Source organism: Pungitius pungitius, chromosome 5, assembly GCF_949316345.1.
Source record: "Pungitius pungitius chromosome 5, fPunPun2.1, whole genome shotgun sequence".
Taxonomy (NCBI): domain Eukaryota; kingdom Metazoa; phylum Chordata; class Actinopteri; order Perciformes; family Gasterosteidae; genus Pungitius; species Pungitius pungitius.
The window spans coordinates 5,124,497-5,138,053 of NC_084904.1; the positions used below are offsets into that span (position 1 = coordinate 5,124,497).

Consider the following 13,557-nt stretch of genomic DNA (forward strand, 5'->3'; position numbering starts at 1 on the left):
TATATTACAAAAAATCTTTTATTCTCATTTTAAAAAAGCGGATTACGAAAGCTATGAGCAGGATAAGTGCAGAGCTCACACACACTGCGTGTGTTCATTGGGATTTGATTGCACCTTCCTGCACCCGAGTGACTGAAATGTTAGACCCAAGTTAATCAAAGCAGTTCATGAAGGTATACGGTTTCAACAATTCAATCCAGTCAGTATTCTTACGAAATGTACACCCACAATGTATAAAACCCACACGGCTCACATTCAGGGCCGTTTCTTTTAGCACTAACCCAAACTCAATGGTATAAAAAAGTCCCTTAAGAATTCCTAAAGAAACATCCCTGTCCTCAGTGCATTGCATGCAAGAAACAGTTCAAAAGCCCAGTTTGTGCCTCCTGCAGAGAGAGCGGGCGGGACAGGACGCTGTTGAACCTGCCTGTTACCAGCAGCAACAACAAGCTCAAAGGTGCGGTTCACCAGAAGGTGGCGCTGGTTCCGACATCAGACCTTCGGTGGAGGCACTGGCCTCAGAGCCTGAGGAAGACAAACCAAAAAGAAATGCATCAGTTGACCTCAACGGTTTGACATTTACTCTTTAAACACCATTGTTTGCTTTCCTCGGATGAGAGGAGCGACACGTTCATACCCTGAATATGAAGCTGAAGGGGGCGGGGTTACGTGCTGGCCATTTCTTTGCAGATTCAACTGCAGATTAAAAACACGAAAACCCTAGTGCTAGTGGGGAGATTTTATCGTTGTCAATAAGCTAAATTATAAGTCAGTTAGCCTGCTAACCAGCAGTTTGTGATGGGAAGATGGAGGATGTCCCTCCTGAAAAACTGGAGATGGCAGATATGGATCCCAGTCCCCACCACATGCACTTAAATCACACACTTGTGTCGGATCGGTGCTCGATGTCGACCGAGACTCAAAGCCCAGGTTTTGGTTTCGAAATTGAAAAAGCTGGATCGGTGGGGACCACTTCAATGTGATTTTGGCGACAGGCGCAACCCAAAACGTAGGATCTCGACAGGGCTTTTCTTTTGTGACTCTAATAGAAGCCGCAAACATACGGAGAAGCACGTGGGGCGCCATTTGAAAAAGGCCTTGATGTTGGTACCTGACGAGCAGTCGTGTAGTTCTGGCCCGGGGGCTTCGGCCTGTTCCCTGCTGCAGGCGGCGGCGGCGGCGGAGGAGCTCCTTTGGGTTTGCGCATCCCGGCCTGAAAATTCAAGCAGTATTAGTGGAAGCGTTTGGCGGTGAAGCGCCGCGTCGGAGCTCAACGCGGCCGTTACCTGCAGTGGCGCGGCGAGGCTGGGGCGCTGGTCCACCGGCGGCGGCCTCCTCTGGGGGTGCACTCTGTTTTCGGACGACAGACTCGATGAGCTTCGCAGACTCGAGACCACGGTGACATGTAACCTAGCGACATTGTGAGGGTCACTCACGTTGGCAGCGCAGGGGTTTGCCGCCTTTTCCAGATGACTGCTGCCACGCCGGCAATGGCACCTAAAGCCACCAGGAGGATCGCCACCACGATGGCGGAGATCGCTCCTGGAATAAAGGTCAGTCTCTGTTGTTTTTTTCCCTTTTTTTTAAAATATCTGTAACAGTCCGTACGTTTTTGAACCACCGCGGTGGATCTTACCAGGTGAAAGAGATGTGAACGCCGCGTCCTGGGAGTCGCATCGAGGAGGAAGCCAGCCGGGCTCACACTGACACTCACTTCTGTGATTGCACACCTGAATGAACAAGTTGCGTTGTGATGTCATCGCACGGCACCGTTTACACACACTACAGCCACACTGACCAGTGGTGCAGCTCATCTCAAATGTTTGTTTGCGCTTATTTCTCATTTTAACTTTTTAAATGTATGTATAATTGGTTCAGACACAATTCATCAGTAACGTACACAGTGAAATTGTCAGTGAAATTCATTAATCCACCAGAATGTGATTTACATTTAAATCAGGGATGGAAGCTCACTGGGAAAGACAAACACCTTTTACCTCATTTCTATTTCTTCAGCACGTAGAAAAAATATTTTTATTATTTTCGATTTAGATTTTCGCACATGTAGTTTTTATCATTTATTTTTAGAATTTTGGCTTCCATCTTTTCTTTGTCTAAGACCTTTGAATTTGAAGTAATATCTCTGATAACCCCCAGCGGTGGCATGTACTCACAGCGTGGCCGGGGCACTTGGCCGAACAGTTGACGTTCCTGAACGCTGTCTCGAGCTGCACACACTGGTTCTGGCTGCACACCTGGGTGAAAAAAGAGCCGGTCACACAGTGTGTCGCCGTGCTCCTGCGCAACATTCAACCCTTTTAATAATAAAGAATCAAATATTAACAGCCTGTCACCTTTCCATCCCCACATTTAGTCCCCGTGTCCACCTGGCCGTAGTCTTTGGTGTAGTCCTCGTAGAAAGTGGCCTTGCAGTCTCGGACGGTCACCCTGCGGCCGTAGTTGGGGATGTCATTCCCGCCGTGGCAGAAGAGCTTGCCGCAAAACACGTCCCTGCCACGGAGGAGAGGGTCAACAAAGCGCTTCCTGACGAATGAATCAGTCACGGTCAACATCTGGCCCGTCGCACCCAACTCTTTGCTAAAGACTCACTCTCGCTGGCAGGGGATGTAATTATCGTTTCCGGGACGCTTGCAGAAGGCGAAGTACGTTCCTCTGGTGTTCTGGTCGTAGCAGTATGAACTGCTCTCTGTGGCCCCTGAGGACAGGAGACCATACAAGGGGTGTCTTTGGGGTCATTTTCCTTTTGAAAAGGTTACGTGAACGTACACAACGAACCCGACTCTCACCTGCTCCGAACATTTTGACACACTGGCCTCCCCTCTGAGGACACGAGCCGTTGTAGCAGTACCCCAGGGCCGCGTCGCAGGGCAGGCCGTTCACGGCGAAGGTGTCCTCGGGGCAGCTGGCGCTCTGCCCGTCACAGAACTCGGCCAGGTCGCACTCGTCCCGCCTCTGTCGGCACTCCGTGGTCCGAGGCGACACCTGGGAGGGGGGGGGGGGTGGGGGAGAAAGTAAACGAAAGACAGTCATTTTGGCCTAAAAGGAGTGTACAGTTTTCCTTTGGAAAGATGCAGTCGGAGCCAATACATTTCTGGACAACCACATCTGGACTTTACCTGTGCAGAAACATGTGAATTGAGCAAAATTTCGGGCGAGGCGTTTTAAGAAGGAAAGACTTGGACGAATTAGCCATTCGGGTAGCATCTGTGCCATTAGAACCGTTGTTGTCAATTTCACACTCCTCCATTCATATTCCCATTTAAAGCGAAACGTAGCCCAGTGTGGCCAGTGGATAAAGACAGGGCTCGGTTGGGAAGGCTGAGGCTGGGCTGCACGATGCCAGAAGAAGGCCTGTGAGTGATTACAGACGCCTGGAATCCACCCAGAAACGATCCACAGACACGGGACGAGGCCTCAGCGGCGTTCACACGCCCTCGGACACGACTTTTGGTGGGAGAATGGCAACGGTAAGACAACATTTATGGTTAAAGGGGAAGTTTCATTCGCAAAGTGACACAACTTTCTCAGCTTCCGTTTGTGCGTGTGCACAGAGAGCATCTATTGGATGGAGCGGTGTGGAGGTTGGCCTTTTATTACAGCGTGTGTGTGTGTGTGTGTATAAACACGTCGGGATTGTAGGTGCAGGGCGAGTTTCATGGTTCCACATCACAAGCCCACGATGTTCACTTAACGCTCACTTATTAAATGAAAACAATCTGTGTGATTTTTTTAGAAGGTCATGTGGTTTTTGTTGCCCGAGGAGCTGGATGTGAGAAGCCTGTGACTCACTAGAGGGCGGCAGCAGAACATCTGCAGGCTCACATGTGCTCACCTTACAGTCCTCGCAGCACTCGCCCTCGGCACACTGGGCCCCCGCCTTCAGGGTGCAGTTTGTGGCGTTGCAGCAGGGGTTAGTGCACTCCTGTAGGGGAGGGGGCAGAGGACTCATTAGGGCCGTAGTTCATCAGTGTTGTGGTCACCCTCCTCCGGTCACGTCCACCTCAGGAACGGTCCCCTACTTTTGGACGTGTGTACGATTCCTTTTTTAAACTGTGATTATGCGGCTTAATGAACCCTGTGGAGACTTTGCATAAAGCTGTTACTTGATCCAAAGAGAATGGATGCGATGATGCACCATAATGCATGATGCATAATGCACCTCTATCAATTCTGTTGTCGTGGGATTTTGTCCTACAGGAAACAAAATGAAGTCTCCATCTGACAAACCTTCTATTGATCAAAGGTTATGATTCCCTTAAGTAAATGTAGAACTGCCTCCGTCTTCTGATGCCTGTGGACCAACTAATGAGGGAAGAAGGTGTTGAGGCTCACTCTCCTAAAACAAAGGAAGCTGCGTCTGCCCTCATTCTTGTTAATGACCCAGACGCTTTGGGGGGGGGGGGTTGAACTGGTCGTTTCACCTCCTCGCTGCCACAGTCGCACTCTTCTCCTTTCTCCAGGAAGCCGTTCCCGCAGAAGAAGGGAGCCTGCAGGTCGCGGTAGTCGGGTTTGTTCAGCATGCAGTCGGGGTTGCGGCCCAGCAGGTATTTCTCGTAGTCGTTCCCGCTGCAGCTGCTGAAAGTCCGAGGGATGTCCCAGCTGAGGAGAACGGAAAGACCTTTGACTTCAGTCCAAAGTCACATACTTTGAACCACTACAAGACAAATGTTTATTTTTTCATTTATTTTTTTTAGAACTTGATCCTAGCCACCAGCTATGACGGTTCTTGGTTACAAAACCCCGTTCTGTTAAGCTCTGTTCATTAAAATGTGGTTTGGTTCCGTTGTATTGTACGTACAGTATATTGTATGTATAGCAATTGATTGAAAACAGAGAATAGGTCCCTCTACTTTATAACGAAGCATCTGTTAAAATCTCATCATTTTTGTTCCATTCCATTTTTCCTCCTTGTCAAACTTGGCCATACCCACAATGCAACTTGTTTGGTAGCGTTCAGCCAGTGAGCCTCCCTTAAAGAGGAGAACCGAGCTACAGAGGTCTGCGAGGCACGCTTCTTTTGAACTCATTTCTTTTTCCTCGTCCTGACTTGCGATGACACTTCATCTTCATCAGCTTAAGATCGCACGTAGTATTTTGATGTCGTTTTTTTTTTTCCAACAACCGTTCCTACCTGAGAGCTGCAGCCATGATGCAGCTGTCCGCAGAACAAGAACAGCCGCTGGAGTCGTCGTGGTTCATGCCCAGGTTATGGCCCATCTCGTGAGCCATGGTGGCCCCCACTGCCATGGCCCGGTCATTGTGGTCCTATGGGATGGAACTCTCTCAATTGAGTCCCTTTTATCGGCATTTCGTTCACTTTTCCTCATTGTGCTGTGTTTGCTTTTTGTGACCACAGCTGTATTCCTGTGTGGACATGTGCTGCACTACAGGGGCCATTTTATAAGAAAAGTTACACATCAAGTTTAACTCACGTTCAGATTTTTGGTGACTTATTGATGAGAATGGACGTGCTGGTGAAATAATTCAAAGTGGTTCAACGAGGCTGTACTTCAGTCCAAGGATTTCACCTACAATGAGTAGGTTGATCTCACATAAACCACAAATCTATATGTCATGAACAAGAAGGCCATGAGAATTGTTAAAGGGAATGTTTTGAAAACCACCCAAATGTGATGGTGGAAAAATGGCACTTTTAGCCACGTTTTGATCCCATTACAAGCCTTTATGGATTCTTCTGTGGTTTTTTCACAATACTGCTGAATACTAGCAATATCAATTCAGATATTCTAATGTTTAGCTTGTGGGTTATTTACTTCAGTTTTAGTATCATTCTCTATTTACTACTTAATGTTGCAGTTCAGGTTGGGGTGCTTTTTTTAGGTAGTTGGAAATAAAGTTTTGATCAAAATTAGAAGAAGTTATTATTATTTAATCTTGAGGGGAACATGGATGTAAAACCATCCAGTAGTTGTTGAAACATTGCACTCTACTGCTACTGAATACGTCACTTGGTTGCTATGGTTGCACCCAGCCTAGAGCGCAGAGTACATCACACCAGCAGTTTCCCAGCACCTCACCTGTATCACTCCAACAGAGTGACCCGAGCAGAGAGTCCCGACGTAAGCCAGTCCCACGGTGGCTCCTTCAAAGTCAATACCGCTGAAAGACAAGCAATGAAATGAGTCCCCACGTCGACATTACCTGGTACCGTGTGGTTCCTTTGGTGCTGATAAAGTAAGCAAATAGGTGGTATATGTTGTAACGATTGTTCCAAAATGTTAGTTTGTGTAAAGGGAGGCGAGTTAATGTAACATTTACCGGATAGGTTGGCACTTCCTGGAAGCCGGCGATAACGTTCCTTTACGGTACGTGTTTGTTCAGCTTATTGAGGCTACACTTCCTCCTGATAGCAGTTAGGCAGGCTATTACCCCTATTAAGGGGTCCTCAATGCTACGTGGAGGAAACTGTGAGCAACGGCCTAAATAATGCCTTTCTATGCATTTTACGAATGCAAACACTATCTGTGACCCCAAATGTTAAAAGCCGTCCGTTGTCCAAAGTGCAGAGACGGGCAAGTTGCACAAGTCTGATGTGGAAACTTCTAGTACACGTAGCTCATTGTGCATCAATCAACCGTTGGGCACTTTTAGATAAGAGCCAGAAATTGCAGCTTCCTTCTATTTCATCATGAGATGTAGCCAGAGATACAGAATGACATGTTCATTCTCAGGCCTAAGCCCCCCCCTGTCCCCCCCTCCCCGCTAACTATTAATCCCGAGGTTATCAACGACAGCATTTTAAACTCTTTGTTTCCACTGATTAACAATCCCGACCTGAGGAATTGTGCGTTGTCGTGCTGTTTCCTATTCAGAAGCTCAGTGTTCCTCCACATCATGAAAGCGTTCAGGTTGGCCCCGGCCGGGGGGGTCACGGTGAACAAATCCCGATTGGACCAGATTTCCAGCCCCACCAGAGCAATGAAGGTCCTCATTGGCTTGTACACCTGCAAGCAAGCAGGTGGACGCAGTTAACTTTGTTCCAATGAGGAGACATTGTCATCATGTTTGAGCTATTGTTCCAAATGCAGAAATAAAAAAAGGAACAACAATGGATATTTCCTTTTTAATTACAGACTGAATGTCGTCATAATGAATACCCTTAGATTTCTGTGTGTCATTTGCAGTTAAGAATATTCCCAGAAATAGAAGAATCACTGACTCACCATGTTGACGAAGTTGACAATTTCAAATATCTTCTTTCTCAGCCGGGTCTGATCTCGGTCCATCTTCAAGTACTGAAACCACACGCCGTCATGTTAGAGCACACCCACGTCCTGTTTCTCACCAGTCGATGATAAATCACCCAACGAAAAAAATACCAACGTGTGACTTGCTCAAGATCCAAACGAGGTGTTGGTGTCAGCTGACGTTTGCCAACATTAGAAAGATAAGTTGAGCCACATCACTCACAGAAACATCATTCAAAACATAATGACTTCCTGTTTTCCTCCTCAACAGAATGTCTTCCATACGTGTGGCTTACCGCTCGATTATCAGCAACGATGAAGAGCTCGATGTATTTCTGCTTCTGGACGATAGATAGCCCCTGCAGGGAAACGAGGACAAAGCAGGTCACGTCTTGTTCCGTTTGAAATGGCTGAGATGTGTCTCATCTGGTGATGAGTGACAGGTGTTCCTTCCAGGACGTTTGACGGCGCTTGACGGCGCTCACCCCTGCCCTGGAGCGGCTCTGGCCCGTGGGGGGTTCGAAGTCGTCGCTCCAGCTGGTGTTGGTGACGCCGCACACGGCGGGGGGGGAGGTCTTGTCCTCAAAAGTCATCACCGCGTGGTCCCCCTCGTCGCCGCCAGACAGGGGCTCAATCAGGTACCGCTGGGCCGACGTTCTGAAGTAACCCCTTCAACATGAGCGCGCCAGTTAGTCGCTCAGGCCTTCTTTCTCATGAGTATTAACTTCAGATTGTAGCTGCTCTTTTTAAATCAAACAAGTTAAATAACTGTTTGCAAACTTGTAAAGAGTGAAGATCTTTCTAAAGGCTCCATCATTTTTTAATTAGGACTTGGACCCTGGACCCTTTTCTCCAGTGATATAACGTGAAATAAAGCAAGGCTCATCTAATCTGTAAGTGGTCACAAGCCGAGAAGGTTGGGCGACGCCCATTTATTCCGCCACTTCAATGCAAACTGGAAACTCCATCCGTGAGGTTTAACCAAAAACCACGAGCACGACGCTGATTGTGTCCTTATCTTGAGATAACATGTAGGACTGGCAAGGCCGTGAAGGACAACTGAACTCCACTCTCACAATTTCAGCTAAAGTCAAAGGGAGCAGGTTTCGAGGGCCTCACCTGAGTCCATCACAGGTGCTGATGCTAACGGAGGACTGGCTGTCATTCACAATGCTCCCCTGATAGTAGCAGTGGTCCTGACACAGACACACAGACAACAACAGCGTCAGCAAATGAAGACACCCAGACTGGCGTGAGGCTTAATGTCCTTTCAGAAATGTGGAAACATGGTTTGGGAAATGACAGTTGTGTCTATTGTGAAGTAAGTCACATCGGATGGATGGAGAACTGAAACTCACCACGTCATCCGGAGGCGCGGTGACTCGAGTCCCGTCTTCTTGGTAGTACGTCTCTGTGTAATCTTTGGTGAGTAATTCGCTGATGATGAAAAGAGGCCGAAAAAATGTAACTCCTCTGATTTGGGTTAAAACACAACAAATGTTAGGAATGACCAAATGAAACATTTCATATCAAATGGGCTTGTGAGGCTGCAGGAATCTGTGTGGTCAAAGTATGTCTGTCAGCGTTGCTATGGCCAACATAGAAACCACAGGGTTGGTGAGAAAAGAAAATAGAGAAGTAAAGCCGGGAAGTAGATCCGACGCATTGCTTCAGACATTGATGTGATCAGGGCCGGATAATTCCCACTTTAACTCAACGCGAGTTGGACACATGTGGATGTGACACACAGATTTAATCCATTAGGTAACTTACTGATTTCTCTTTAGTCGCATTTCGATGTCCCTGCCTCCCAGCGTCATGGCATACCTCACGGTATCTGGCCGAAGATGCTGGGCAAAGGAAAGGTTCATTCTTATTTTCCTGTGACCAACCGCGGCAACAGCAGCTCAAGCGTGTCTCCGTCATTTGAAAAGATGAAAAGCACCTCTGCATCCCGCCTCCTGACCGAGTGGAGTTGGACTGGCCGGACCACCTCGTAGTCCTTCACGTCTTCAAAGTCGTGGCCGCGGCTCTCTGTGGAGAGACAACACACATCGTGTCAGTCTTCTGTCCCCGCTGTGGACTAACATCACGGCAGTAACCCGTCCATGTCTGATAGTTAGCTTAGCATGACGGCTAGAGACAGCACGGGGGGGGTGGGGGGGGGTCAGCTGGCCCGTCTGCCCACGTGCACCTGTGCTGATAACAAGTCACACGCTGTCGGTGCAGCCTGGGCTTAGACGCCACATGTTCAGGCACATATTTCCTAATTGGAAAGAATGTACATAGTTGTGTAAGGAACTATTTTTCTTTACAAATAGAGTAAAATAGTGAGGTCAGCATATGTCTGACGGACCTCCTGTGAACCACATCTGCATACTGGATGACCCCCATAAGGGCCCTGACCCTTAGGAGGAGAAACTGTGATGTGGCCCCCGTCCTATGCAGAAAAGACCCTCAAAGGACCGAACAGAAGCTGAAGTTATGATGCAGCTTTACAGACTGAATCCTTTTAGACTCAAATGAGTTCATTATTAGATTATTGCCAAACTGTTGCTAAACCTTTTGCTCAAACACATACAAACCTGAAGCCTGAACAGTAATTATGGGTGGTTTTCTGTTGCAGCTTGTTACCAAGCCATGACACATGATATGAGATGTATACGGTGTCAACACACTGCCTGTAGATGGTTCTTAGTGATAATCCTTATCAGCAGGAACAATACAGGCTTTGTTGTATTAATATCAGAGTAATAAAGTCAGACTGTAATTTGTATTTTGGTGGTATGATGAGACAAACATTAGATAGTCCACTGACAACAGGGGAAGTTACGTCCCCTTCTATGTACCAGAACGAGAGAAGTTGTTTGGCTGAATCCTTCCAGATGTTCCCAACCGGGCTTTTGACCAAAAAGGTTTAAAAAAGGCAACAAAACAGAAAGGTACACAATAGATAAGGGAACCAAACACAACCTTCTCTGTGTTTGTGCGTTCTCTGCGGATTAACCAAACATCTGTATTCCTGGCCAGTTTCTCTGTAGCACCTGACCAGAGGTGGTCCCACCCCCACCCCGCCCAGTTTCTCTCTCTGGTACTGGGTGTGTTTACAAACAACCAGGAAAGCGCTCCTTGTTTGGCAGGATTTGACAGCAGGCAGGATTAAGGCTCACTGACACTCGTCACGTTGCCTTTATAACACAATGTTGACACACCTTCGGACCAAAGAGCCCCCCTGTCACTGATGCAGGGGGGGAACTCAGTCACAGCTGAGATATGGAGAGAGATCTTTCATTATCCTGAGACCGGTCGGAACTTACCTTATAAGAGCACACATCATATCTCATCTAATCACATGTTCTTTTATGGCACTTCTTTCGCTTCATGCCAAAAGAGCAGAAACCCACAACTGCTTGAAATACACAGGGCAGCTTAAGTTATTAAACAGCCCCCGAGTGGAGGCAGCAGTGTCAGGTGACTCACCTGAGGGCTCGATCGAGGCATTTAGGACGAGGACCCACAGTAGGAGCGCTCCCTTCATTGTCCCAGTGCAGGCGGTGTCACGGTAACCGAGCAGATCGCCACTGTGACCGGGACTTTATGCTGCGCCTACCTGCAGCCTGTGTGAGGCCACACCTTCCCCCTCACCGAAGACCGGCCCCAACACGCCCCCGCGCTTCTCTCAAAGAATGCAGGAAGGAAGAGCATTGTGCCACACTTTCATTTGCAGCCTCACACACACTGCCCACGGACTCACGCGCACAGACACTCCTACCTTTCTGGGCTGGTTCAAAATCTTTTGCCGCTTCTTCTTCTTCCCCCCCCCCCCCCCCCCCAGGGGGCCGGTTCCATCCTTTGTGGGGGCTGACTCACACACAGTGCTGAAGCCACATGGGGATTTCCACACACATCGATTGTCACGCTGTCGTCACCAAATGTCTTTTTAGCGGTTGGTCCAAAAATGCGTCTCATCACTTCTGCTTGTCTGGGCCTCACCCACCGGACGCAGGGTCGGGGGGGGGGGGGGGGGGGGGGGGGGGGTTCACAGCGGACAATAAAGCCAACGTGCAGCGGCAGACACTGGACGTTTGAGGACCCAGATGTGCGTTGGTGGAGCACAGTGGAGTTAAAGTAACATTCTGTGTTAGCTTTGGTGTAACAGTGTTGTTGCGTCAGTGCCTCGCTGCAGGAAGGGAGGTTCAATGTGGATCCTCATGGATCATTTAAAAAGACAGCAGCAGACTTCTGAGGAAAGTCGACGGGATCAGCAGACAGATAACAACTGCCTGCTGAGGGTTTAGTGCACTGTACATAGCTGGAGCTGCATGGTTCACACATGGTTCACACATGGGTGCAATGCTTCATGAAACCAGCTGGACCTAAACAGCTGATCAATTGTCTCACTGTGACTCTGCATTCAACCAGAAGTCAGAATCGTGGGGTTATTTACAGCGTGTCCCTCTGGCTGAACACGTCACACTGCTTATTACTCATGAGTCATTTCCTTATTATTCTGCCTCCGACTCCGAGTCATTTCTGTGATATATACGTTGGAGGTATTGTAAAACAGGAAATCTGTTGCATTCTGAGGGATTCCTCCTCTGCTTCCTTCCCAAAGGTCTCTAACCTCTTTCTCCCCCTTGAGGGATCCTTCTTTGCTGAGATGTTGCTGTGACCGGTGCTTCTGTCCATACCGGCTGCAAAGAAGGACGATGTGCTGCAACTCCTGTGCAACCAATGGACCACAAAATTTGCTGTCCTTGTGGAAGTTGACTTTTTCTAGCGGACTGATAACAGATAAGGTTGGCGTTAAAGATGAATTCATCATAATTCTTTATCTGGCATTAATAATGGGGAAAAAAAGCAAAGCTTACTGGACTACAAAATTTGCCTCGTTTTCTCAGAGAAAGTGTAAAACCTTTTTGACCTCCCGTCACATAGAAGTAGGGGTGGGACAAGCACCGGTGTCATTTGTTATTTACACTCATGGATGAACTTAGGTCCAAACCTAAAGGTCAGTTCACATCACAACTTGAGATGCTAAGCACAGTCATGTGGGACATGTATGGATAAGACGTGTCCCTACTGGACCGATGACAGATGAACAAAAACAAACATGCAGGACGCAGATCCTCGTCTGTGAATGGCAGTGTGTGTCTTTTCATACTATATATATATATACAGTATATGTATACTAATACATGTGTTGAGACTGCTTATACGCTTTTACAATATAAACTACACTGTTAACCCAACATGTATTATGAAAGTTCTTTTAATTTACATGACATACTAGGCCCTTTTACATGATATATTGACTGAATTATTATTATTATTATGTTATTGAATGACACACTAGTGTTTCCACATCTTGTTTTCCTCGGAACAATTTTTTTAAAATGACAAGCCATTGTTTCCCAATTTATGAAATAAATGACCAATTACGCTGTGTCTGCAGCACATGTCGGGAGCGCGGTTGGGTTTGAGGAGGGATGCCCAGCCGTTACCTTTCTGCTAGAGCTCAGCAGGTGTTGGTTGTCAAGGTTTAACCTAAACTTTTTTTGATTACTAGTTTATGTTATTTTTAGGGCCGGGACTCGCATAAAAATATTAATCTAATTAATTAGAGGCTTTGTAATTTATTAATCAAAATTAATTGCATTTTAATTGCATAAATATTTGACCTGAGAACAGTGAGAAGTAATTTTTTGGATTTTTATTTTTGTTCAACCAATTCCAGCAGACAAGTGTAGAAATAGCATATTTAGAAATATAGTACTTTCAGGTAGCCTATAGGTAGGTAGACCTTCTGTAAACTAGGTTTTTTTAAGTAGACCAATACTTTCAAGTACATTCAGAACATTGGTTATTTTTTCAGACGTGGACTTAGTTACCCTGGTCCTTAAACCAGTCATCTGGTGCAGTGTGGGTTGGGTGTGGGTCCTTGTACGTCCACGCTAGCTGCTAATTGTTTTGCGTTGAGGTGATACTTGAGGCTCGATGTGAATTCCTTGTTGCATAGCTTGCACACAACCATGCTCTTATCGACGCTTCCATCCGTGTGTTTATTATAATAAAATGTCCCATTCACGGGGCCACCCGACACGGCCTCGTCAGCTTCTTCGTTCATGTTCACTGTGGTTTGTTGTTGTCTGAAGTCATGAACGCTAGTTGGTGCTCCAGTATAATCGGTCCCCCCGAAACTCATCCAGTGAGAAACGTTCCGCGGTGCAAAAAATAAGTGTAAAAATGCGTAAAAAATGTTTAATGTGTTTTGTGTAAATAATTAATCTTAATTAACGCGCTAAAGTCCCGGCCCTAGTTATTTTAT

General features: G+C 47.1%; 1 protein-coding gene across 1 annotated transcript; it reads right to left on the minus strand.

The window, feature by feature from the left end:
• On the minus strand, nucleotides 1-11,012 carry LOC119225175 (zinc metalloproteinase-disintegrin-like batroxstatin-3). The gene is made up of 22 exons (XM_037482875.2): nucleotides 10,710-11,012; nucleotides 9,175-9,263; nucleotides 9,003-9,079; nucleotides 8,588-8,666; nucleotides 8,349-8,425; nucleotides 7,715-7,898; nucleotides 7,526-7,588; nucleotides 7,206-7,277; nucleotides 6,817-6,986; nucleotides 6,060-6,141; nucleotides 5,153-5,286; nucleotides 4,443-4,620; nucleotides 3,854-3,943; nucleotides 2,808-3,003; nucleotides 2,611-2,716; nucleotides 2,355-2,511; nucleotides 2,175-2,255; nucleotides 1,637-1,730; nucleotides 1,437-1,542; nucleotides 1,287-1,350; nucleotides 1,112-1,213; nucleotides 1-525 (listed from the first exon to the last, which is right to left on the minus strand). The coding sequence occupies exons 1-22, from the start codon at nucleotides 10,765-10,767 to the stop codon at nucleotides 493-495; spliced, it is 2,292 nt and encodes a 763-aa protein (XP_037338772.2). The 5' UTR covers nucleotides 10,768-11,012; the 3' UTR covers nucleotides 1-492.
• Between the last annotated feature and the right edge of the window lie 2,545 nt (nucleotides 11,013-13,557).